General features: G+C 39.7%; 1 protein-coding gene across 3 annotated transcripts; it reads left to right on the forward strand.

Moving 5' to 3' along the window:
- The first annotated feature begins 58 nt into the window (after window positions 1–58).
- Window positions 59–28000, forward strand: LOC139472186 (serrate RNA effector molecule homolog). 3 transcript variants are annotated; one of them, XM_071254565.1, is made up of 23 exons: window positions 59–142; window positions 1515–1641; window positions 2171–2335; window positions 4486–4716; window positions 6383–6556; window positions 8039–8208; window positions 11511–11628; window positions 12048–12144; window positions 13943–14038; window positions 14914–15133; window positions 16233–16387; window positions 16982–17122; window positions 17763–17954; window positions 18358–18445; window positions 19362–19435; window positions 20348–20501; window positions 21285–21392; window positions 22023–22177; window positions 22977–23163; window positions 23636–23714; window positions 25491–25544; window positions 26009–26059; window positions 27536–28000. In XM_071254565.1, the coding sequence occupies exons 2-23, from the start codon at window positions 1523–1525 to the stop codon at window positions 27600–27602; spliced, it is 2895 nt and encodes a 964-aa protein (XP_071110666.1). In that variant the 5' UTR covers window positions 59–142; window positions 1515–1522; the 3' UTR covers window positions 27603–28000. The 3 variants fall into 3 exon arrangements, with proteins under 3 accessions (XP_071110666.1, XP_071110672.1, XP_071110678.1); XM_071254571.1 differs by lacking the exon at window positions 26009–26059; XM_071254577.1 differs by lacking the exons at window positions 59–142; window positions 1515–1641; window positions 2171–2335 and having other exon boundaries at window positions 4556–4716; window positions 13955–14038.

Raw genomic sequence — 28000 nt, forward strand, 5'->3', positions numbered from 1 at the left:
GGTTATTAGCAGATTATCCGAGAACAGACTATAGATCAAAGCGCCCTCTTGCGGAAAGGTTTGGCGTCACCCTGGCGGATATGAAATAATTTTCGTGACTTCTGCGGCCAGTTTTAATCATATCAGTACAACACACTGTCCGGTAAATTGTTAACAGCAATGCGATTAAATCAACAGTTTGTTGACTGGCAACAATATAAACATAATTGGTCAAATTTTTAGCCACTGTGCACAAAATCTCTTGTCCCAGGTCAGGCACTGAAACCCCTTTCTCTCCTGTTCTCAATGAAATACTTTTGTTCATGATCGATCCCATTTCCTGCCAACCTGTGTTTGCATAATACCCCGAGCGCGTATTTGATTAATCTGCCTTCTTTAGGGAGATAATTGTGTTTTGTCTTGTGTACAAACGTGCTTACCTCGTTATGTAAGAAGGTACAACTGGACTTTTTCAGAAATACACACTTTTACCCACAACCCTAACCCCCATCTTATAGGCCTAATGCCGGGGGTGGGTTGGATCTGGGGGGTGGGTTGGATCTGGGGGGTGGGTGGGGGGTGGTGGTGTGGTGGTATGGTCATCATCATCATCATCTAGATTGTCTGACCGTCTGTATTTCCTTTCCGGAGCATAACTTAAAAACTGAATGATTTTTCGGCAACAATGCAGTTTACTGGGCGCAGCCCGAGCTCTACCATCCGCTCAATTACCGTGCTATAGTGCCACCGCTGTCTCGTTATACCGTTACAGTGCCTCACGCTCTGGTGACTCTCGCTTCACGATCCACCACCCGTTTTCGGTCTTAGGGAAACTTACACATCTTTACAATCAAACACCCGTTCTCGGTCTTAGGGGAACTTACACAACTTTACGATCCAAAACCCGTTTTTCGGTCTTAGGGAAACTTACACGTCTTTACGATCCAACACCCGTTTTCGGTCTAAGGGAAACTTACACGTCTTTACGATCCAAAACCCCTTTTCGGTCATTAGGGTCAGCTGGCTTTGGGCAAGGGTTAGCCATAAATTCTTACCTTTTCAAGTGTTAATCCAGTTAATCCCATTGGTCGGTCATGTTGACATAAACAATTGCGGGTGTGGTTTCAAGAAAAGATGAATGGGAGTGCGGGCAGTGACGTCACACGCATGCGCAATTCATTGTTTACTGAATTACGCATGCATGTCAATGGGGATTCTAATGACCTGTTAAACGAGCACTGATTACATGTGATAGCGCCTGTGGTCCAGTGGTAGAGCGTCGGCTAATTAATGCATTAATTAGCAGAGCCGGTGAGCCAGCGAAGAGCGTTCGAGCCCCCACAGCGCTAATTGGATCAGAAAAAGTGCGCCCGGTAAAGTGCACTACTCCCGATTTTTCTTCTAATCTTTGTACATGTATTAACCATTGTCTGAAGTGACTTTTGCTATTCTGTGGTCTGGAGGATTGTAATTTTCTCATGACTCTTGTTCCATTAGTTTGGATCACTCTTGAAATGACAAATGTCTTCTTCCAGGGTATAAGATGGGGGACAGTGAGGATGAATATGATACAAGAAGGAAAGGAAGAGACAAATTTCGACGGGAGAGAAATGATTATGATCGTAGAGATGATCGAAGAAGAGAGAACTGGGACCATGACAGGTGAGACAAATGATCTCACGTTTCTTCCATGGACAAATGTATACATTGTAATGACAATCTAATCATGCTAATTGGGGAATCCAGGAGAGAATAATTTCCCAGGAACCAGTCATATACATCAGGATGGTATAGAATATAAACATGCTTATTGATTGTGGGATGTTAAAAATTTGCAAAAGGGACACACTTCTAAACAACATCAAAGTCTTATGACATAATATTAGTCATGACAACATACACAAGTGTCACTTATGATCAAAGGCAGCATTTGAACTGGCTCTAGTCCTGTAGTCCTTGCCAAACTGGAGAATAGTTAAGGTATCATAAGGGCTAGTAGAAATTTGCCCTTTTTTATGGCTTTGTTATGTAATATCATAATAAGGACTAGTGACTAAAACTGTTAGTTTCTATCGCTGATAGTTTATTGTACATGTTGTAAATTCTTTTGATTAATGAAATAAAATTAGCCAACAAATGGAAACTAACAATTTTACTTAACATAATGTAATTATTAATCTCATAATTTTAGACGAGGTTCTGGTGGCCGATCACGTGATGCATGGAGCAGTAGAAGTAACCGTGACAACAGACGTGATCCATATGGGCGAGATTATGAGCCTCGTCGAAGAGAGAGGTTCAGCCCAACACGTCATGACATGAGCCCTCCCCATGCTAAGCGTATGCGGAGAGACTGGTAAATAAACCTGTTTATGACTACAGTTGGCTAATACTGACAGAGTAACCACTTCAGAATATGTCAGAATGTATTTTTCTCTCTCCTTACCTTTTTGAAATTAAGAACGCAAGTCAAGGGATCTTTGTCATAACTCTGATGTGAAAGTGTACAGATTGAGGGTCACTACTATAGAACCAAACCTCAAGGACCCTAGGGACCCCATTAATTGTTAACAGTCATAGACATTGGTACTTTCTCTCAATGTGATTTTTTTAATTGGTTTAGTTAAATCCACAATCTGCAATAAATTGAAAGTCAAAAAAAGACCTGAAAAGTACTATTTGTTTTTGATTGAAATCTCTTTTTATGTTATTCCCCAACTACCATCCAGGATTTTTCTTTACAAAAAGTCCACAATCCAAAAAAGAAAATCTGGCCTTAACCAGCTGCCTGTGAAATGTCGTATTGTGATATGAAGTTGATAAATATTACCAGTATTCCAGATGTTGTTTTGGGTGCATAAATCTGCACCTTGTAGAACTTTTCAATTACTTCTTCCATATGTGACTTACAATATATATATGCTACTCAAAAGAAGTTAAAGAACACCCAATTTGTTCATATGACTATAGTTATTCTGTCATGGCTGGTGGTCATTGCAAAACACAGCCTTCCAATTGTGGATGTTCTTTAACTTCTTGTGAGTAGTATATATATATACAGTGACACCTTGTCTATCGAGACATTTTTACTATTCTCCGGAAAAAAGGAATCCTGGATACATAGTAATGTCCCTTTATGTATTTAGCCATTCCCCGAAATAATCGACAGAAGATTATGTCAGAACTAGTTGGGTCTGGACTAATGGGTTTTTCACTATATAATAAGCAACTGAATACAAAAAAACAGAAAAAAAACACATATGGAGTAAACATAGAAATCATTCTCCAACCTCAGAATACTAGTTTAAAGACATGTTATGTGTTGATTTATGTACGATATTTTCTTGAGTATAGTGCACAGTTTTTTTTAAAAAAACACAGCTGTGTAGAAGGGCGTGCGCATTATACACAAATTATGAGTTTGGATGTTTTTTTCCCCCATGGAAAGACATTACCGTGAGCACGAAACACCAGAAATACCATGTCAACAAATCCATACTGAAGTACACAAAATAATCATGTAATTACACTGTCTGGCTATAAAAAGTGTTCTTTGTATATCTGGACTTATGTTTGTAACTTATTTCATTAATTTTATTCAAAATTCCTTATAATATTGTTTTTATTAATTTCGGCGAAAATCTTGTACGAAGCGATCGGAAGATAGCACAACTCACCGTTATTAACAGCAACCACGGTCAGAATACCGCTAACGAACATTAGTTGACAGAGAATGGATACATATATTATAAATGACATACTTTGACTCGTTAAAAGTCATAATTGTTTTTGTTTGACGATTCTATGTCAACATGAAATTCTCGCGATCACGTGCGCATGAGCCTTGACGGTGACTGGTCAGACTGGTTCCATGTAAAAAATAATACCTGGGAATAGCGATCAGCTGCTTCGCTTAGGGTTATTATTATTTTAAATATGTTTAGTAAAGGCTGCATATAATTAAGAAAATAATGGAATATATTATTTCTGATAAAAAAAAAATAGTTTCAGATACAATTGTTGCTGATCCTTGCATTAAAATTCTATAAAGTTATATCATAGGTGTGTCTTGACCGAATCACCGGTCGATTCCAAGAAAACGTGTGTACAGCTGATTGCTGTTTCCGGCTTAGTTTACGAGAAAATACACAAGGTAATCTTAATCCCTAGATAAAAAACAATGCCTAGCTGAACAATAAATACTATTTAAACGGTAAATAAACATGTCTGGTGATTTTTTATCTCAAATTTCGAATTTGTACTGACAAAGTTCCTCAGCACCCGTTCGTTTGCCGGACTTCGCTGAAAGGGTACGGTGTAAATTTTTTCTGCGCATAAAATTCAAATTTCGTTTTTTCCAAAATATTGAACCCGCTAGAGGGATGTGCGCATTATACATGGGTGCGCACTGTACTGAAGAAAATACGGTAATTATCTATCATCTATCCAAAAAAGAAATCTGAAATGTATTCCTTTCCTGTTTATGACCCATGTCTACATTGTCAGGGATGGAGGAGGCGGAGGTGGTGGGGGAGGGGGAGGAGGCGGAGGAGGAGGAGGGGGTGGGGGCGGCGGGTATGGAAGCCACTATGACATGCCTTACGGAGGAGGGCCAATGCATGGTGGAGGGGGCCACCCACACCATGAAGGCACCTGGGGACCTGGCCCAGACATCGCAAGCATCCAAGGTCCGCCGCAGCAGCAGGGAGGCTTCGGCAATGTACCCAACCAGGGAAGGTCAGTAATAGGACAGCGTTAGAAACTGGAACTAGTCCTTGCCAAACGGCCCAAAAGTTAAGGTATCATAAGAACTAGTAGGAATTTGCCATTATTGAAGGCTTTACTTTAGGTTATCATCACAAGGACTAGTTTCTGTCACTGTGGGACCAAGCAGAATGTCAGGTACATGTTACATATAGCATGACAGTTAAAAAATAACGCATAAGAGTCATGCTTTGACCTAATGGTGTGCAAGACTTGTTCGTCTTCCAGGTACATTTATCTGGATCATTTTCAAACTATACTTAAAAATGTCTGTATTTTCTCTGTCACAAGTATTCACATGAAACTTCTGTAGCTTCTGCATATAAGGACCAAAACAGTACGTATGCATGAAAGTGTTATCTGCAAGGAAAGTACAGTAACATGCTTGGATAAACAAAGGTTCATCTTTTGATTGGTCATTGTTGTTGTCTGTGACTTTTGTTGGTCATAGACAAGTCACAAACGTGAAATGAATATTATTAAACATAGACTGGGGTGTTCGGGTAGCCTAGTGGTTAAAGCGTTCGCTTGTCACACTGAAGACCTGAGTTCGATTCCCGACATGGGTACAATGTGTGAAGCCCATTGCTGGAATATTGCTAAAAGTGGCATAAAACCATACTCACTCACACACTTAATCAAACATGGACTAAGATGTGAACGTCTTATGGTAGAGCGCCCACCCGCAGAGCGGAAGGTCCGGGGTTCGATCCCCGACCGCGTCATACCAAAAGACGTTAAAAGATGGTACTTGTTGTTACCCTGTCTGGCGCTCGGCATTAAGGGGCTAAAACAAGGACTGGTCGGCTCGGAGTCAGTATACTGTATCTGAGTGGGGTATTCATGTTAAACTGCGGCATGGTATCTCAGTGAGCTAGCACTATAAATCGGCATCAGTCCGGACTAGTACAAGCGGCCACACAAACACACATACATACATGCATGTCGCTATATAAGTGCAATAATCTTGGACGCGACGTTAAACCCAATTTCACCTCACCTCACCTAAGATGTGAACGAGTTATACCACAACACATAACACAAATATCACTCACTATTTGCTCCTGGTATATCTTTTGTTTTCTTTGATGAGTTGAAGTTTTTGCCTGTTGCATCAAAGTTACCATCTTGTACACAGTGTCATACAAACTCATGTTTCATTGAGGAACTTCGGAACTTAAACTCGCAAAATTATGTAATCTGTCCATCCCAACTACAGATTAAAACTTGTGACATGACTCGTATTACTTGTTTCTGGTCCAACAAAAGTATGATGCAAGGAGACAGGTTTGGACTTCATGATGACAGTATGGTTTGAAACCTTGTTGATGTTTTGGTTTGGAGCCTCATAAAAGCTTCATTGATATTTTGACCTGTGAGGATCCGGGTTAGAATTGGTCTTCACCAACCCATGCTTGTCATAAGAGGCTACTAACAAGATTGGTGATCAGGCTCGCTGACTTGGTTGATGCATGTCATCATATCCTACTTGTGTAAATCGATGCTCATGATGTCAATCTGTGGATTGTCTGGTCCAGATGCGATTATTTACAGACCACAGTCACATAGCTTGAATATTGTTGAGTGTGGCGTTACAACAACAAACACAGAAGAAAGTTTGATGTTTTACTGTTTGCAGAATGGATGTGGACTACCCGACCCAGCCCTCGATGATGACGTTCAAGCAGTACCTCACACAGCAAGATGATAACATTAATGACCAAGACGCTATCAAGAAATATAATGAATACAAACAGGAGTTCAAGAAAATTCAGATTAATGAGTTCTTTCTTGCCCACAAAGAAGAGGAATGGTATGTAGCTTTGGGTGTCTGGTCAACCTTCGACTCGTAACTAAATATGAGACCTTGCATTATTTTATCAATTATATGAATAATGAGATTGATTGACTGTACAAAATGCATTTTGTGGTTGGAAGAAAAGTTTCATTTGAGTAAAGGTTTTGGATGAATTTCTAGAAAAATTCCTAAATTGCTATTTCAATCTGTTATATTACACGAGACAATGATGGTGACAATCCAAGGAATATATCACACACCTGGATTATGTTTCCTATATGTTGTTGATAACTGTTGAAATCTGTCAAAGTTGTATTCATAAATAACATGTTGATGCATATCGAAGCAAATGGTAATGCTATGAATTTGTTTGTGTAATCTCTTTGAAAAGTCACTTAGAAGATTGTTCAATTTGTAAGAATATCGTTTATTTTATGTTTGTAAAGGGGATCAGGTTTATTGTTGTAAATGAGAGCATGATCACTATTTCGTATTTCATGTACATTCAAAATTTGGGTTGCTTTTATTGTCCATGTTCGCGAATTCAGTTAACCCACATATATGCTACCTGATTCCCTTTACTTTATATTAACTTACTTTTTCACCCCCTATAAAGGAGCTGGGTTGCTATGGTGAATAATGCAATGACCTATCACTGGCCTGCTATGAAAATGAGATAGCCAATCACAAGAACCCTTTCACCGGAGCATGGATTTAGCTTAGGGTACTGCGCACAATGCAGTCTTTAGTTGATGAAAGTGTTAGGCATAGTGTAAGGTTCGTGAAAATATGTCATCGGAAATATTGTGACCGAAATATTACATTCCCGGGAATCACCAGTGTATGGTGGTGTCTACGTTGCAAGCAGGTAATTTCTGGTAAATACGATGGCTTCTGTTGCAGGTGAATCACCAACATGTATATTTTTGTTAACACAATGTTATGCCTATACAATGATGTGTTCTATTAAGTATGAAGACTTTGCGATTGATCATCTGTAAAGGCATAATGCTTTACTTTAAGCTAATGTTCTTTTTCAGATTATGTCCATAAGTCATGTTTTGATCTATGTTGACTGACGAACAAATTTCTAAAGGAGCATTAGTTTTACAATAATTATGTTTCATTTGAACATGTGTTGAAGAGTATAATCGATTAACTTCATCTTATTGAAGACCAAAAAGTGATCCTTCAGCTAATGAATTCTTGAACAAATAGGTGTTGCTATTGGGATGAAGCACTTGGGAACCTTAGAAACTGATGTGATGTTGAAATGTATTTAATTATATGTGATTTTTTAGGAATAGCTTCAATATTAAAGATTTCAATGTGTCACTAAGGATCACCATTTTGATTTTAGAAACACAGATTTTGCAATGTTCACAGTTGTCTGTAAGAGTAATTGGGTTACTTGAGGCTTTTTCTCAAAGGAAGGAATGTGAAAGGCTTAATGGACTCTTGTACAGTGTTTTATTTCTGGTTTGTTTTACTTGATAGGTTCAAACTGAAATACCATCCTGAAGAATGTGAGAAGCGTCAAGATGAAGTCAGAATGGCTTTGTTGAAAAGGTTGAAGGTTTTCACTGAACTGATGCAGCAAGATCGTTTAGAAAGCATCATGCTGGACATTGATAACACAGAAGACATCATTAAAGTGCTAGATGCAGGTAAGATGGTTGTAATGGGCTTTTACATACATCGACTAGTTATATAGACACTGACATTGACATTGACACAGGTAGACTGTTTGCATCACCAACTCATTCTCTTTCTTATTGCCATGGTGTGGTGAACTCTTTTTTTTCTCTTTATACAATTCTCCCTTTTCAGTTTTTCCAGTCTTAGCCTTCTTCGCCGTTTTTGTCATCATGGACGGAAGTCAACGCTTCGTCCCACGTGTCTTACTTGCAGTCGGATCTTCTCTCCATCAGACCTCATGATGTTTGTTCAGACTGTTGTGGGCGCTGTAGCACATCTGTGTGCTGTGTCAGTGCGTTGATTTGCCCTGATGAATCCTTCAGTATTTACCACCATAAATGTTGGAGCAAGAGCACCCTCGACGATTGAGGATTTTGTCAAACTCCGCGCTTCTGTTGATGACAATCTCATTAAAATTAGATCTTAGTTTTTGCTACCGCTAAACAAAGATCTGAGGACATCCCATAATGGGTCACGTCAAAACGACCATTCGCGAACTTTGACCGACCAATGAAATGACTGACAAGAAATTGATTTTAAACTGATTATAAGAACATTCTGGAATGGCTTATAGATGGTCATGTTTGTATGGATATAATCATAAAAACTGTAACTATCGTTCGGAATACCCTCTGTTAAATATTTTGAGGTTGGATGATTAGAAAACACATACCGTCCGTCACTTTTATAATCTGTTAAGCGACGCTCTGATTGGTTGGATGAAAGGTTGTTCTGACGTGACCCGTAATGGGATGTCTTCAGATCTTTGATTAGCGAAAGGGCGAACTAAGATCTGATCTGATGAGATTGCTGTTGATAACAACAGTGTATCCGGGGTTCAGCTTGTGAAGCCTCGGCATTCGGCTGATTTTTTTTCTTCCACAATTCTATCATGGAACTCAAATCAACAATCATCTAAGGTTTGATGAACTCAAGATTGGGATGGGAAATCTAGGGCTCACCGTTCACGGGATCGGCGATCTACTCAGACTCGCCATACCTCCAATGACCGTACCTCTTACTTCTAAGTTTTGGCGAACCTCTTAAGATTGGAACTCCTCTTGGAAGCAGCACACTTCCAAGGTTCGACATACCTCACAGGATAGACACACCTCTAAGTATCACCACACCTCTAAGGAACGACATATCTCAGAGATGCGATGTAACTCTAAGGATTGACGTTCCCCCAGGGTTTGACAAACCTCCATGGATTGACCTTCTTCCACTGAGCATTCTTCCAAGTATCAACGATCAGGGAAACAGTCTACCATCATCTCTCATGGAGATACACTTCACATATCAGTTCGGAAGATGAATTTTATACCGACTTTAATGGACACTCATCTCACTTGGCCAGTTCCTCTTGTTCTAGTCATCCTGACTCTCACCTTCATGATCGTTCTCGCTCTGATGATTATCATCATCAACGACCAGATGTTAACTGGAACCCTGCTTCATATGATGACACTCTTCCTTCCTTACGTTGCTCAAGTTCCCCATCTCGTTTGGTTCAATGTCCGTCTACCGTGACTGTACCACATCCTTCGGTGACACTACAGTCTTCCCAACAGATACTTCCTACCTCATGGAATCCTAATGATTTAACCTCCATCCCGGCGCAGCAACTTCAGTAGCTTTTACAAGGTGTGATGTCAGTGTGCCTCCCTCAGACAGGGCCTCGTTCCTCAAAACGATCTTAGCGCTACAATAATCATATGCCTAAGTCTGTTAAAGTATGGGACTTACGATCACTTTGGAGCTAAGATTGCTTTGAGGAATGGGGCCCAGGTCTTCCTATGGATACAGTAACTTCCGTCATGTACTCTCTGCAGCCTACGACAAGGACCGTCGCACCTACTTCTCTTGTGGATCCGTTGCCAAAGAGGGATTTAATTGATTGTCATGCCTCCCCTGCTTCTTCCTCACTGCAGATCTGTTTATGGTTTTGAGTTGAATTGCGTATAAACTCCAGCTTCCTAAAAGTACTTCAGCCGCAGACAACTATCATCTTTAGTTCTCCCCTCTGCAATTTTGCCAAATAATACACTTCCCGGTTACAACACATTAGCAATCTTGTGGGAGGGCCTACACGCTTACGCCTTTCTCCCAACCAGTGTTCTACCTTGGGTCCTGCAGAAGGCCATGCCACCAGTAACCTCACACTGCTTTTGTCGTTGGCCAACATGGAGCTGGTTCTCCACACTCATCCAACTCGCCCACAGAAGATTTCATCATTTACCCCTAAGCGTCAATCTTCTTCTTCAACCTCACTCTCAGCTCTTCCACCCATTGCCCGAAACCCTCAATCTGTGCATCAGGCACATATACAGAAATCCCTCTTTGCCATGGGTTACTGTAAAAGGGTAGCCAAGACCATTTCCGAGGCTCATCGATCATCAACCAAGTCACTATACGACCATTGGTGGAAGGCTTTTGAGGAATACTGCCACATGTGTAAGATTTCTACACCCACTACTGCTTCTCCACAACAAAGTGCTGAATACGTTCATCATCTCTGGTCATCACGTAAGCTATAGGATTCTTCCTTAGCAACATATCTGGCTGCGATCAATTCTGTTCCACTCACCACTTCTTTGGGCATGTGTTGTTGGGTGTGTTCGGATGATTTGTTTATAGAAGCTGGAAGCCTTTATTTAGGCACATTCCACTTAGGATCGAAAGAGAAGTGCATAGTGTGAAATAGGATAAGTATTATGAATATACTTTTTTTATTGTTGTAAAAGTTACAATTTTGTTGATAACAACTTCGGGGGTTTATTGCATAAAGTGACGTTTCAGTGTAGATCCTTACACCATTATCCAGCTGAATCCAGTGTTGAACTGTTTCATTGTGTCACAGTATCTAAAAGAATTTTCTTTAAAATGCCTGATCTGCTGAAAAGGCACCAATGTAACTGAAGCTGAACAGTGTTTTGATGCTGTTCTGTAACTGAAATACAATTTGTGTGATTTGCTATCATCTGAACTGGTGATAACCCAGTGGAGCACATATGATAATGTACTATGTTTGTATGCTTATGGAAAAGAGCTCTCTATGGGTGGCTCGCTAAAGAGGTTGGCACAACCTGTGATTTTGATAGAACATTTAGAGCTCATTACCTTTGCACTTTTGAAACAAGTCTAAAGTCAGTAAAATTTGCAGGGATACATGTTAGCTTGTTGGTAACTAAATGTTGTTTTTGATGTAACAATCTCTTCTCTTCCTGGAGAACATGGAGAAGAATTATATGACAATTATTGTTGTTCTCAGCTGTCATCAAAATGGAGGGAGGATCTGATTTTGACTTGACCATTCTTGACCAGCCAGAGAAGGAGGAGGAGGTGCCTCGCAGCAGAAACAACTCCGAGTCCCATCCGGTGGAGAAAAGGTAACTCTGTCAATTGTTACTGTACTTGAATCTGAAGAAAGAAATAAAGCTGGACCATTGTGATTAGCTTTAGATTATATGAATGAGATGTTAAGAGAAGCCAGGTTGTCACAGGGAAATAATGATCATGATATATTGAATATTTTGCATATACATGAGAAGCCAAGGGGTGATAAAACTGGAAGGATGTTTCTTATGGGACTTAACAAAGGGTATTTGTTTACAGATAAATTTAGGATGGCCATACAAATTGCAAAACAAATTTAACAATCCAAAATGCATAAGATTATGTAGAGCATATCTTAGGACCTACAAGGAATAACTGTTTGTCGGTCCTAGTTGCATTGATTATTCATATCTTAATGCTTGTGTAAGCCCTTGTGGATGTGTAGGTATTTCAGGCCTGTTTGTCATTGTAGTAGCCCTGAGGAGGAGAAGAAGAAGAAGGCACCACCTCCAGAGAAGATTGAGGAAGAAGTGAAGAAGGAGGAGTCATCAGCAGAGCCTGCGAAAGAGGTGAGTATAATACAGGGGTAGTGGATGGTTGTGTCTGCGAAAGAGGTGTGTATAATAGATGGTTGGTTGTGTTTCCTGGTTCCTGGAGAATGGAAGGTCGGTGGTGGAGGCCCTGGCCTCGTCATACAAAAGGACATTAAGAGATGGTACTTGTTGTTACCCTGCATAGTGCTTGGCATTAAGGGGCTAAATCAAGAACTGGCCAGAGAGGGAGTCAGTGTGTGCCCTGAGTAGGGTGTCCATGTTAATTTGCAGCATGGTATCTCAGTGTGCTTGCACTAAAAAACCAGCCTAAGTCTGGACTAGTACAAGTCACCGTTACACACATGTGCATGCGCATCGCTGTATGAGTGAAATAGTTTTTAACACAATGTAAAACTGTATTTCACCTCACCACCTTAGACTATCTGGTAAGGGTTGGTAACTCTAAGCACTGTTCAAATGCATTGTGGTGCATAGTTTTCTTGACATTCGACATGTGAAGGTTGCGGGTTAGAATTGTCATAAGAGGTGACTAACATGATCGGGTGGTCAGACTTGCTGGCTCAGTTGATGCATGTCACCATATCCTATTATGTTCATTAAAGCTCATGATGTCAATCACTGTCCACCAGTCCAGACTCGATTATTTACAGACCACTGTCATGTAGCAGAATATTACTGAATGAGACATTAAAAACAAACAAGAAAATCTTGATTTTTCATGTTTTGTTGGGTCAACTTTTGTTTTAATTTGTTTTGTGTCTTTTTCTGTTGCCTCTTCATCCATCAGTTTGCATGTAAGTAATTATTACTGATTAGGTTGAATGATTTTGTGCTTCTATGCCTTTTATGCATTTTGTAATGATTGTTTATTTAATGCTTGATTTGTGTTGATAATAGCTGTCCCCCCTCCCCCCACCAACTGTTTATGTACAGACACTGTTCAGAGAATCTCTGACCTTGAACAATTTATCTTTGAAAAATCATTGTATCCAAGAGTCGGGTAGTACCAGGATGGGTTTACTTAGTGGAGCAGCTAAGTGTCACAAAAGGGCAATATTGTGCACTTTGAGTTAAAAGCATGAAACTTGGTACATTAAAAGCTTTCACCGTGGTAATTTATTTTGGCTCTAGGGCCAAACAAAATGGAGGCCATTTTCAAGATGGCCGTCATTATATGGCTGAATTCAACCTGCATCCTGCTAGTGTTCATGCAGAGTGCTACTGAAGCTATTATCGAGGAGAACTGACACAATTAATACAATGAAACCCAATTACTTCTTTGATATGAGTGAATATGTTAATAGTGCAAAACAAATTGTTCAATGGTTAATTTTATGGTAAAAATGGTTGAAAGAAGTTTCAAGCAATTATTTGAGATTGTGGAATAACCCACAATCTTTGAGTTAAAATAATGAAATCTGACACATTAACAGCTCTAAACAAGCTGAATAATTTTGGCTGTAGGACAAGCAACATGTTCAATAATTTTAAAGATGCAGCCTTGTAATGGGATGAAGAACCTGTGTACCAAATGTCATGCTTTTAACTCAAAGTGCACAATTTGGTCAAAAAGCCGCTCCACTAACTGGGCAATAACTTTTAGACCAAGTTTAGAACATCCTTGCATCTCAATTGCATATCATCAGGTAGTCGTAAGCTTCTGTACCTCAAAATAACTTCTTGAGACACTAAGGTCGGGTCTGGCCTTTATGCTGACTGCAGCAAAGAACACTATTCATAATAGTTAACTGTATCTGTATTGGGATCTAGGGTCTTGGGAGATGACAGTTTTTTAAGCATAATTGCTTTTCAGAAACCATTGCAGATGACCATAACAGCTGAACAAAGGGAGTTGCAGAAGAAAGCGAAGGAGTTCCAGCAACTGAAAGAAAAAGAAAAACATGATAAGGTACATGAAACTCCTGAAACTGAAGACTTTTAGTTTGTGGGGAACTTTGCATTACCAAATTTAATGTGAAAAAAATAACAGGCAATAGCGATCAGCTGCACTGAAGTGCTATGCTTAGGGTTATTATTATTTTAGATATATTTAGTAAAAGCTGCAACTAAAATTACAAGATATTGGAATATATTATTCATGATAAAGAAATAGTTTTCAGATACAATTTTTCCTTCAAGTTATTTCATTGGGTAAGATTTAACCGAATCACTGGTAGATTCCAAGAAAACGTGTGTACAGCTGATTGATGTTTCCGGCTTAGTTTACGAGAAAATACTAAAAGGTAATCTTAATCCCTGGATGTAAAACAATGCCGAGCAGAACAAAGAATACAATTTAAACAGTTAATCAATATGTCTGGTGATTTTTATTTCAAATTTTAAATTTGTACTTACCAAGTTTCTTTGACTCGTATGGATTTTGTACAAATTTGGTGGCTTATATGTTTGGGACACCATAGGATTCCATTTGATTCTTATGATGCTGAATTGAAACTAAAAGAAACTGAGTGTTTTCAGTATGGGACTTGTGCTTATAAAACAAGTAGAAGAGAGTAGCACTACAGATGAAATATGATTAACCCTCACAAGATATTCGACCCGATATCTTTCTTTGTCTGTACTATATTCTAGCTTGTGGGTTTCAACAAAGTAGTAACTGTCAAAGACCTGCATCACTTCTGGCTTTGCGCCCATTTCAAACTGACACACCATGGTATAACTGAAATAGTATGCGCTCACTCTCTAAATGAAAAGTAACATAGAAATATCTACTATATTAATATAACTTCCATCATCGCCAATCTCAATTGGAACTTACTTCAGGAACTAAAGAAGGCAGGCAAGAAGCACCATAGAGACAAGAGTGATTACAATTATGAAAGCGGTTCCTCAAGTGGATCAATAAGCTCATCTGAATCAGAATCGGATGACAATGAGCCTCTGCCTCCAGGGGTGGATAATGATGGGGAGCCCCTCCCTGCTGGGGAAACGGACATCTACAGTCTGGATGAGGACAAACAAGAGAAAAAGGTCAAGGAAGATGGTGAGTTGGATGTTGCTGGATAAATTGTGTTCGTATTCTTTCTGTTGGCTCGGTGGTTAAGTGTTTTTACTCATACTGAAGAACTGTGTTCGATTTTCACACGGGAAGAAGTCTTGATGTCCCTGATGTGATAGTCCTGGATTATTGCTATGAGTAGCATTAAGCCCTATTTACTCATGTGTCTTTGAGTATTTCCAGGACAGGGTAGAAGTTATCAGTGTATGTATATGTTCAGATGAAGGGGAATCTGGGGATTTTATTCTTTTCAAATGATCCTCGTTGTGAGTAAAAATCTGCTATACTGAATTTTAAAGATTTTTTAGACTTTATATGGCAGTCAGGGAGTTTAGTTGCCTGTCTGATGCCCAAATCTGGTATAATCCTGTTCGACTGGTAAGCTCAGCTAATAACAGTCCATATTTTGACACTAAAATCAACTGAATATGATCCTTAGATATAGGGCTGTAACGATACACCGATACCTACGATATCATCACAGCCTTTGGTGCACATGATACTTGAATCAGTATGTGAGATAGTGATATGCTATAAATAGAACAGGAACTATGGGAGTTACCTCCCGTAATGACAGAAGTAATATAGCGCCACCTGTAGCACATGCCGACTAACTGTTACATTTAATAATCATCCCTTCATTTAAATTTTTTTTTTTTCTTGTGGGTTTCATTATTAAAGCTTGTGAGATAACAATACATAAATGTAGGAAGAAAGAGGTTTAAGAGCTGTATTTCATCGTTTCTTACTATTTGATGTGTATTGTGATACCTGAAGTATCGTCAGTCCGTATCGTGGTACAAATCATATCGCAAGATACCAAGCGATACTCAGCTCTACTTTGAGCCAACTTTGTGCCAGTTTGCCCAAAGGTCTTGAGGGGGGAGTAGCTCAGTGGTGAAAGTGTTCGTTCTTCACCGAAGCCCCAGGATCGTTTAGCGACATGGGTACTATGTATGAAGTGCATTTCTGGTGTCCCCTGACGTGATATTGCTGGAATATTACTAGCAGCGTAAAACCAGACTCACTCACTCAAATTATTTTGGCTCAGACTGTTATACAAGCACATGCATTATCTCTATAGATGGTGAAATCAAGGATGATGATACGAAGGAATGTCGAGACATTGACAGCAACAAGCTGGAGGAGGAAGACCCTCGACCCAAGCCCCTTCACAAAACTGTGTCAGTCTTCCTCCGAAACCTGGCACCCACCATCACCAAGCAGGAAGTTGAGGCTGTGAGTAGCGGCATCCAATATATGTCAACTTTTCTTGTTCGCAAAGAATGTTCTTGCAATGAATGGTTGGGTCTGGTTAATGTTAAATGGATGATCTTTGTGTAATATTTTATGTTAATTTGGCATTAGTATTGCAGGGAGTGTCATGAAAAAACACCCTCATTCAGACAATGATGGTTATCACTTATGTTTCACCTTTGGAAAGATGATATTTCACTGAAAACAGGACCAATGAAGACTTCAATACCCAGTTTCCCATTATTGCATTGAATGCAATGTTAATGTTGCTGTGAGTTTGATAAATATTTGACTTGGCGCAGAAATCTTTTTAAACAAAATAATGTCTTGGGTATTCATTTAAAATCCAAGATAAATCCTTAATAGCAAACATCAAGATATGAATTAACTCATTAAATAATGAATGCACTGTAAAAAGTCATTGATCATACTTGAATTGTAAGGTTAAGGCATGCGTTTTTTGCGCTATATGAAGAAATCATAAAAACTTCATAATTCTGCTATTTTCATGGATGAAAAAGTTAATGTGATGTTTCTTATGGGGCTGTTTCATCTAAGTTGTGGCCTTGTTCACAGGTGTGTAAGAGATATCCTGGCTTTGTCAGAGTAGCTCTACAAGACCCGCAACCTGAGCGTCGCTTCTTCCGTCGGGGCTGGGTCACCTTTAAGAAGAATGTCAACATCAAGGAGATATGTTGGAATCTCAATAACATCAGAGTAAGTTCTGGCTTTAGCTGCTTAAATTCCATTTGCCACCAAGGTAACAATGCTTCTGTTAAGTGTCAAGCAAAGCATCCTTTATTCTGTCTCTCATCTATCATGATAAATACCCAGGACACATGAGTCACCATGCCATCATTCAGGAAGTGGCATCTCTTACTTAGCACAGAATTTCTCATGCTCATGAGTTTGAAATCAATAACCAAAATGTCTCGTGAATGACAGTTTGGCAAAGATCTACATCCACAATTGCAATAAGTTTAATCAAATCAGAGGTGTATTATAAATAACTTTTACCAGGTCCCACTTGCACAAAGCGATCTTAGCGCTAAGATGATCATAACTCCCATACTTTAACATAGGCTTACAATAGTCTTAGCGCTAAGATCGCTTTGTGCAAGCGAGCCCTGGACGGATATTTTAAGCTTCAAGTTGTTCAACTACTCAAAACGCAGCTTCAGTGGTGAATGGGTTCGGGGTATTTATTACAACAAAATGGAGGTAGAGTACTCTGGATAATCCAGGATGCAAGCAGGATGTTCTTATTTTAACTAATGTGTTTTTAACTATTGTTTCTTTACACTTGAACATCATCCTTATTGATGATAAACTAGTAATATCATGGGCAATGTTCCAGTTACGTGACTGTGAACTGGGAGCCACCTTGAACCGTGAGTTGAAACAACGTGTGCGTCCAGTGACAGGACTGACGGCACACAAACAGGTGGTGAAACATGATATCAAGATAGCAGCCAAGATTATCCAGAATCTCGATGACAAGTGGCGACTGTGGGAGGACGAGGAGGAGAAGAAGGATGAAGAAAAGGGGGTAATATATGTAGATATGCTTGTAGTGGTTGCACAGATTGAATCTGGTCATGCAAATATTTAATGTACATTTTCTCACATGCCCTAAAATGCAGTTGAGATATGGTGAAATGAGGTTTAACATCGTATTCAAGACTGCATAAACCGAAAAAAGAAACATTTTTAATGTTTCAAACAAACTTTCCATGAACCTTAGGAAACAGGCATTAAATATCTGTTGCTGGCGTACGGATCGCGATATGTATTGTATCGTGGCCTATGTATTGTGATATGTATCATATCGTGTTCTTACTGTATCATTTCACCCCCACTTTACATAAGACAGAGGGTCAGTGAATGAATGTGTTTGCATTTTGATTCATATACTAGTATTAATGTCTGGTGGTAAAATATGCTTATTACAGATCTTCAAGATGTCCAAGAACCCAGTGTTGAAGAATATCACAGACTACCTGGTAGATGAGGGCAGCTTTGAAGAGGAAGAACTGCTAGGTAGTGTCCCATCATACATACAGCACTCTTGTGATAGTAAACCCTGCTGGTATTTCTTGATAGGATTGTTGCAACCTATGCTTGTCTTTCGAGGAGACTAAAGTAGATTAGGTGGTCAGACTCGTTGAACTTTGTTGATAGTGTATCGTTGTACACTTGTTTGGTCCAGACTTCATAATGAACAGACAACTGATATACCTTGAATATTGCTGAAAGTGGTGATAAACGACATTCACTCACTCACTGTGAATCTCTGCTGTGTATGATCTGTTCTTGGTTGTGTGGCATAGCTACATTGAAATAACACTGCATAAAAGCATTATAGTTCTCCTTTGAGACAATAAAGGAACATTCATTCAAACTACATCGAGCTGTCATGTATTTCATGACAGCCAAATGTTTTCAATTGAAATCCTGATAAAAGGCTCATGTGGACTTAATCTGTCATCCAGATGCCGTTTGTTGTAACTTATATGCTTTTCCTCTGAAAACAATGTATGGAAGACCAGTAATGATGTCGCTAAAGAATGCTCACAGAATTGCTGTGCGAGTTTAAATATTACTGCCATGCATTATGAGGTTGCTTTCAAAAGAAGTGGCCATGACGATCCAGGGTAGAATAGGTCTTCAGCAAACCATGCTTGCCGTAAAAGGCGACTCTGATTGTCGTTAGAGGCGACTAACGGGATCGGTTGGTCAGACTCGCTGACTTGGTTGATGCATGTCATTAATTCCAATTGCATGGATCGATGCTCATGATACTGATCACTGGATTGTCTGGTCCAGACTCGAATATTTACAGACCACTGTCATATAGCTGAAATATTGCTGAGTGCGGCGTTAAACAACAAACCAACCAACCAACCAACCAACCAATCCTAAGAGGTGGTCAACTGAAGGAGAATGTATGTTCCAGGTGAAAGTGTTGAGGATAAGGAGAAAGATGCCAACCCCGAAGTGACGATAGAGAGAGATGAGAGTTTGATGAAGGTAAGGTATGAAGATGTCTCTCAGAAAATACTACATGGTGGTGATCAAAAATCTTTACTGGTATCCTTAAGCCTATGTAAAGCTTGATGCAACTATACTACTTAAAAGAAGTTAAGGAGCGCTCCATACTTTCATGTTGCTATTTTTAATGTGTCATGCCATGACAGATAGCTAAGGTGATGTGAAAGAATCAGGTGGTGCTTAACTTGAGAAGTTTATGTTCAGTAGTTGCTTTTAATTATCTTTAGAGGTGTGAAGTAAACAGCATAACAGAATAAATAATGTTCAACGTTGTTTACACCCGGGAAGATTTAGTTTATAAATTGGTCTCCAGCTTGTCATAAGGGGCGACTAAGAGGATCGGGTAGTCAGTCTTGTTGACTTGGTTGATGCATGTTATTGTGTCCTATTTGCGTAGTCTGATGCTCATGATGTCAGTCACATGATTGTCTGGTCCAGATTTGATTATTTACTGTTGGAATATTGATGAGTGTTCAAACAAACATTGTTTTGTTTTTTATCGTTTCTTTCATACCTAGGTGTTATTGTCCTTTAATCAAAGGGGACATGGGTGGCCCAGTCGTCTAAGGCGCCGCGATTCGCTGTGCAGAGTTGCGTCCCTTTGGCACGCCAGAAACCTATGATTGTGGGTTCGAATCCCGGTTCGCCCCGATCATGTTTCTAGGTTTGTCAGCACCATATCCGTGCTCGTGGGTTTCACCGAAGTGGTAAACGTCTGAGACCTGCATCACTTCGGGCTTTCCTCCCACAATAAGCTGACACGCCGCGATATAACTGGAATACTGTTAAAAACCAAACTCACTCACTCACTCACCTTTAATCAAAAATACTCAGATTTCACTGAGATATTGGTTACAGTATGTTCACAACAATTGGCTTTGTGTTCTTCAGGTTTTGGACAAGCTGATATTCTACCTGCGTGTGGTGCATTCAATTGATTATTACAGTGCAAATGAATACCCTAACGAGGATGAGATGCCACACAGGTGTGGGATCATGCATTGTCGAGGCATGCCGCCTGGCTCCAAGTTTACTCAGAGTGACTGTAAGTAGAACGTATGAAGACCGGGGATAGAGACATACTAGATAGTAGGGGTACACAGGATTACTGGTTTACCAGGAAATTACGGATTGCGATATGGTGAATTTCATGAACCAGTGTTTACAATGAAATCGGAACACTTTGGGAGTTTCATTGAGGGTTGTAGGTCGCTTACAGAATGGTAGAGAATAATTGAAATATTTGAAACATTTTGGCCTTAATAAGCTTGTGAAGGATGGAATTGTCGTTGGAAACACTGCATTCAGTAACGTCTGTAAATGCCCAAGTCCAATGTTCGGGTGGAAATTGTATCAAAGAAAAAGTTTGAATATATTGCAATACATATCACAGTACAGCAACATTGTATATATGTCTTTTGTTACATAGGCTTTAGGGGTAACTCAAGTCTGATTCAAATGTCTGGATATTCATTTATATGGATGATTTTATGAGTAACATTGGTGTTTGGATAAATGAGGCTACACTGTATATAGAAATAGATACACTACTCAAAAGAATTTAAAGAACACCCAATTCCATATTACTATTATTAATTTGTCATGCCTAACTATAGTAATAGGAAAGAATTGGGTGTTCTTTAGCTTCTTTTGAGTAGTATATTATTCCTTTGAAGTTTCCCATGACCTGCTAATACAGACATTTGTTAAACAGGGTAGTTTCACTTTGAACGTTCCATCCGGACTAACATGGTCTCACTATAAGGGGTTTTAATGTCTTTCTAGTAGACATGTATATGTTATCTAATCTATGTGTTTGTGTTCACAGTAAATGACTGGATTGCCAACTTTGAGAACAAGACAAAACAGTTTACAGAAAGTGCGGAGAAGATCAGTAATGAGGATGCCACCAAGTTGGGGAAGAAAGACCCAGAGGCATATCCTTTACATTCAACACTGATGATGATCTACCTGTAGCACATTTGTTAAGCACCTGCTTGGAAGCAGTGATTGAAATGAGCACCCATTTGGGGCAGGTAGATCTCATGTCTGGCCCGTAGTTTCAATTCATTAGGATCCTTATAGCCTGCAGTAAATTTATGTGCCTATTTATATGTCACAATAAGCTGCAGTATTTTTTCATAAATAAAGGCCTGAAGAGTTTAGTCAGTGCCTGCAGTTTCTAATTTCTGTGTCTTGGTAGCAGTCAGGCATTTTTATATATTTTCAAACACTGCTTGGAAGTTGGTGGAGATATGGGAAATGCGGTCTCTCTTTCTACATCCCACTTCAGTAAAGTAAAGTTTGCCAGGAAATGGCTTTGATACATGATTGACATCATATAGCTTGGTTTTAGGGCTGAAGTATAGGGTGAGTTGTCTCCATCTTTTTTTGTGATTGAGTCTGGATCACTCACAGGTAATATCCCACCCCAAATTAATCAGATAGGCCCATGGGCCTATACCTACAATACCGTGGTAGAAATTCATCTTCTATGTATAATTATGATGCTGTAAACTAATGTGAATGCTATCAATGTGGTGTGGTTACTTTCCTTAACCTGGTACTGAGGTGGAGAAGTTCGTCCAGGCTAACACTCAGGAGTTGGCCAAGGATAAGTGGCTGTGTCCTCTCAGTGGCAAGAAATTCAAGGGACCCGAGTTTGTCCGTAAACACGTCTTCAACAAACATGGAGAGAAAGTAGAAGAAGTGAGAAAAGAGGTACGCACAAAATTGGCATTTAGGAATTGAGTTGTCTTGCATCTATATCACACCAGGAGCATTGTGTAGCACATGCGTCGTCACCTACAAGTTCCAGGGTCAAGTGTTGACATTGTGCAGACTATGCTTGTTGTAAGTGGTGACTAAAGGGATCGGGTGGTTAGGTGCGCTGACTTGGTTATTGCATGTCATTGTATCCCAATTACATAGATTGATGCTCATGATGTCAATCACTGGATTGTCTGGTCCAGACTCAATTATTTACGGTCATATAGCTGGAATATTGTGGAGTGCCAAACAGTAATCAAACAATCATGATATACAGAGCCTAAACATTAACAAATTGTTATATGGCAATATGGCGAATGCTATGCATCTCGATCTCCGTTTATTTTCAAACTTTAATGAAGGACAAAGTAGGTTGTAGGATAAATTAATTGTAGGCATGTCCCTCGGAGAATACAATTTGATGTGACCTCTGTGTGAGCGGCATCACAGAAGCTACATGAAACAGTAGACTACAACTTATGTTGTACAGTGTGTCTCAGTGTCCCTCACCATGGTCATACTGGAAGACTGTTAAAAATAGCAGAAAACATACTCATGAACTTGTTCATTCTGTCATTCTGCAATTTTTGATATTGTGTCATTCAAATAAAGCTCTGAGCAAAACTAAGGTAGCGAATCTTTCCTGGCTTTTATCATAGAATGGAGACATACTTATTAGTAGACAGGATGATCCAGTTTGTATGTGTTATGATTTTGAAATAACTTTGCATGTTTGGTTTCGTTTGTGCAGGTATCGTTTTTCAACAACTATCTCCATGATCCAAAACGTCCTGCATTACCAGAACACCCAGGCAACAAACAGAACGACAGCCGTGGTGGTGGAGGTGGCAGTGGGCAGGTGAACAGTTTCCAGGGCCCCCCCCAGCAGGGCATGATGGGAGGGGGGTACAACCAGCAGGGACCTCCCATGATGTATGGTAGGTTGTTGATACAATTACAGCTCTGATGTCAAGTGTTGGTGTAGGGGCAGTTTGTTTCATATTGTGTTGACTGGCATGTTAGTATGGTCAGGGATTAATCTGGGCATTTTCAGAGGCTAATTTTAGGCCTCAAGTCTGAAGAAATTGTTGGTATAATTCTCAAATTTCAATTAATGATATCCCAATTCAGGTTATCATAAATTTTGAATAAATATGTTTTAGTTTTGCAAGTATGGCTTAGTTGACACTGATGTGTGTCTGTCTGTCTGTCTGTCTGTCTGTGTGTGTGAGAGAGAGAAAAAACATTTTCCTTTTTGCCTTCCAGTTTCCGGTACTTTCAAATACTAAATGTATCCTTGATAGTGCTGAAAGTGTTTGATTGTGGGTATCGCATCATGGCTCAGTTCTGTGGATATGTGAAACCTATAAAACATGATTGTAGTTGTATTGTGTGGTTGGTTTATTCCAGGCAATGGCCCCCAGTTTACACACAACTTCCAACAGCGAGACATGTACAGGGTGGACTACCGCCGGCCATACCGATACAGGTGAGCTCACATCAGATTGTGTTGCTGGTTAACACAGCATCAGCTATTGACTCAGATGGATAACAGATCGGTCTACAGGCACCTTTTGTAATATTTATCTGGTTAGATTCAACCAACACGTACATATATGCAACTTCTAAACTCTAGGTTGATGTCCCCACCTCCCAAATAATGTGTATTTTGGAATAGGAATTTGGTTTCCTATCTGTTTGATGGAAGTTTTAAGTTTGCGATTGACTTGCTAGTCATAGGTCAAACTGGATGACTGTGATAGCCATAGTGTTTGCACTGATGATCACTCTAGATTAGAGATGTTTGTCAGATTTGATGTCTGTTGATACTGTCCTCTTGTCAACATATTTAACAGGTGGGATGAGTGTGTGTGTGTGTGTGTGTGTGTGTGGGGGGGGGGGGGGTGGTGTAGGATGGGTAGTTGGTGTAGGACAGGGGTGCTGGTGTAGGACAGGGGTGCTGGGTGGGTGGGTGGGTGGGTAGGGTGGGTAGTTGGTGTAGGACAGGGGTGTAGAATGGGGGTGGGGGGTGTAGGATGGGTAGTTAGTGTAGGACAGGGGTGCTAGGTGGGGCTGTGTGTAGGGTGGGTAGTTGGTGTAGGACAGAGGTGTAGGATGGGGGTGGGGGGTGAAGGATGGGTAGTTTGTGTAGGACAGGGGTGCTAGGTGGGGCTGTGTGTAGGGTGGGTAGTTGGTGTAGGACAGGAGGCTGGGTGGGGGTGTGTGTAGGGTGGGTAGTTGGTGTAGGACAGGAGGCTGGGTGGGGGTGTGTGTAGGGTGGGTAGTTGGTGTAGGACAGAGGTGTAGGATGGGGGTGGGGGGTGTAGGATGGGTAGTTTGTGTAGGACAGGGGTGGAGGGTGTAGGACAGGGGTGCTGGGTGGGAGGTGTAGGATGGGTAGTTGGTGTAGGACAGGGGTGCTGGGTGGGGGGTGTAGGATGGTGGTGGTGGGGGGTGTAGGATGGGTAGTTTGTGTGGGATAGGGGTGCTGGGTGGGGGGTTGAAGTATGGGGTTGTAGGAAAAGTAGTTGGTGTAGGAATAGTAGTTGGTTTAGGGTGGGGGTGTAGGAATAGTAGTTGGTGTAGGATGGGGATGGGGTTTAAGAATAGTAGTTGGTGAAGGGTGGGGGTGTAGGAATAGTAGTTGGTGTAGGATGGGGGTGGGGGATGTAGGAATAGTAGTTGGTGTAGGATGGGGGTGGGGGATGTAGGAATAGTAGTTGGTGTAGGATGGGGGTGGGGTTTAAGAATAGTAGTTGGTGTAGGTTTGGGGGTATGGGAATAGTAGTTTGTGTAGGATGGGGGTGGGTGGTTTAAGAATAGTAGTTGGTGTAGGAATAGTAGTTTGTGTAGGATGGGGGTGGGGGGTGTAGGAATAGTAGTTTGTGTAGGATGGGGGTGGGGTTTAAGAATAGTAGTTGGTGTAGGATGGGTGTGGGGTTTAAGAATAGTAGTTGGTGTAGGATGGGTGTGGGGGGTTTAAGAATAGTAGTTTGTGTAGGATGGGGTGGGGGGTCTAGGATAGAGTTGTTTGTTTAGAATGGTTAGTTGGCTGTAAGGTGGGATATGAGATGACTTCAGTTGTTTCAGTTGAAAACAATTTTATACTAGCGGGTAGTCTCTATTTGACATTTTACTTGGTAGCGTTTTGTTGGCAACTTAAAGAGTCCTGTTGATGGTTGAGATACTGTATCAATGAGGCCACTGTCAAGTTGAATGTGTAAATCTTCAAATTGGTTTTGATACAAGATATTTGGCCTTGCAGAGCTGGAGGTCAAAGAGATGACAGTTTCGGTTCCTCTAGATCGCCAAGATTCAGGTTTGGCGATGCCTTCAACTTTGTTATATTTTGGCAAAACATGTTACTTTCCACATCAACACTTATAGGCTATTTTCCGTAGTATGGGAGTGTCACCTTTTTGGAAATTAACAAGAAATTCAGAAAGAGTTTACTTACCTGGTTGGCAGAAATTAATGCTGAAAGTGAAAAAAATTGACATTTGGAATTTTGATAATATATGTGATAAAAACTTTGATTTGGCAATTACCTGTTATGATTTTTTTTATGCACACAGTGGGTGAAATTTGCAATTACATACCTAATCATTACTTAATAATTATGAAATTATTCCTGGTGAAACAGTATGAAATTTACACTATTGTACAGCCACGATAGGTATTATGTCCATATGTAGGAAGGTTGTGACTGGAAAAAGAAATGTAAATTGCATATGGACAGATTTCCCCTGTACTTAAGTTTGACACAAGTCCTTGACCTTGCAGAAACAAAGATAGAGAAGATTCTCTCAGCTCTTCTCGATCGCCAAGATTCAGGTTTGGCGATACTCACAACTCTGTTTCTGATCAGTGTGTTTTGAGGCCTTGACATTCAGAAACAATTCAAACATGACAAAATGCAAAGAAAATATCATTCATCATATAAAATATGGGAAGCATGTTAAGAATCAAGATTGTATTTCACTTTAAATTAGGTTCTGTTTTGTCAGCTGCTTTTATTCTTACAGTGGTTTTCAGGAACCACTGTTCAATTTTCTCCTTTCAGATTTTTTATGGTTTTAACAAAATCCTGTATGTGTTTTTAGCTTCTGTGGTTTAAATGTTTAGCCAGGACAAAGGCGCTATCTTTCAGTTAATTTTTATGTAGAAGATCGCCAAAACGATTGCAATTGCTGTGTAGAAACGTTACCTCCTCTTCAACACCACCAGTACTAGGGGATAATTTGATGTGTCAATGATCTGAGCATTGATTGAATTTGATTCATTAAGGCAAAATAAAGTTTTTTCCATTTAGGAAACACTTCACTATATATGATTATTATATGTTTACACAGATGCTATAAGGGTGTGGAAATAATTAGTTCTTTAATGATTTATTCTCAATGAAATAATCATGCAGAATTTGATATCCAACATTGAGATTATTTAAATTTCTGTACCTTGTCTATACTATTATGGTTATATTCGGTTTTCTCTAACCCTTTTGGATTTTGATATTTTAGTAAGATATGACATGCCTCTGTTGCTCTCATTGGAAAGTCAATGAAAGTATAAGGTTCCATACAGACTGTATTGATTGTGGGTTTGGAATGGACCCCAGCAACTATCCTAGTCGAAAGTGGCGACTGAATGGATTGCATGGTCAGACTCTGTGACTTGTTTGATGGCTTGTCTTCGTACCCTGACAACGTGGATCCATGCTCACCATATCAATCAATGAATTGTCTGATCCAGATATGGCTGGAATATTGCTGAGTTAAACAACAAATACAGACACACACTATTGACAACGACAAACAAACAGCCTGTCTGAATTCTTGAATTGGTCTAATAATATCCTGCTTATGGAAAAAACATATTTTATCCTGGCTTAAGAATAAGATTGAAACTGAAATATTTTCCTCAGCGTTGTTTTTTGTTTTTAGTTAGACAGATTTCATGCCTCAAAGGTGCCTCATGGTTAAATGATTGTTATAATATTGATTCCGTGTACACATGGTATATAACTTGATTTAGATCAGGAATTGATCGGGGAGATTTTCATGATTATGTGGTGATATTTTATCTTTGCAAGTATGCTTTAAAATGTGTGAGAAAATATCTCAAACTCTGACTCACAAGACAATTCACTGAAAACATTTTAACATGGTTCAAATGATGCTAGAATTTATGAGAAACAAAAAGCTTGTAATGTTTCTAAAAGATTATAAACACAGGGCTAATTTTAATTAATCATATGGTTATTTATGCTATATTTATTCATCTTAATGAATTGTATGATTTGTTTTCCAGACGATCGGATCCTCGTTCCATCATTGAATACAGAGATCTTGACGCCCCTGAAGAGATGGACTTGTAAATACCCCATGATATACGCCTTGATACAAACCATGATATACAAACCATGATATACACCATGATATACACCATGATACACTCCATGAGATACACTGTGGTATACACCACAAACAGATACACTGACTGTATGACAAGGGGTGTAATGATCCATTGATGGACAAGGGCACAGTCCCCAGATCAGTCTTCAGTAGTTATATCCATATTGACACTTAAATAAAAGATAATACTCCCTATGAGTCTATGTGATAAGAAATATAAGAGTCTACATTGTTTTCATAAAGCAGGATGGACTCTACTGCTTTTAACGTGGTATTTTGTAAGAGGTTCTTGTTTATTTAGAAAACATATATTTGAAAGTGAACTTTCAAACTTTCACTAAGTGAAAATAGTTCTAAAACT

This window comes from Haliotis cracherodii, unplaced genomic scaffold (assembly GCF_022045235.1).
Source record: "Haliotis cracherodii isolate W230 unplaced genomic scaffold, xgHalCrac1.p SCAF_1, whole genome shotgun sequence".
Classification (NCBI taxonomy): domain Eukaryota; kingdom Metazoa; phylum Mollusca; class Gastropoda; order Lepetellida; family Haliotidae; genus Haliotis; species Haliotis cracherodii.

Excerpts from the sequence above, each read along its gene's own strand:
- LOC139472186 (XM_071254565.1), top strand. The coding sequence starts at position 1,523 with ATGGGGGACAGTGAGGATGAATATGATACAAGAAGGAAAGGAAGAGAC. Across the intron at positions 23,164-23,635 it reads GGGACCTCCCATGATGTATG|GCAATGGCCCCCAGTTTACA; the intron begins GTAGGTTGTTGA and ends GGTTTATTCCAG. Across the intron at positions 23,715-25,490 it reads CGCCGGCCATACCGATACAG|AGCTGGAGGTCAAAGAGATG; the intron begins GTGAGCTCACAT and ends TTGGCCTTGCAG.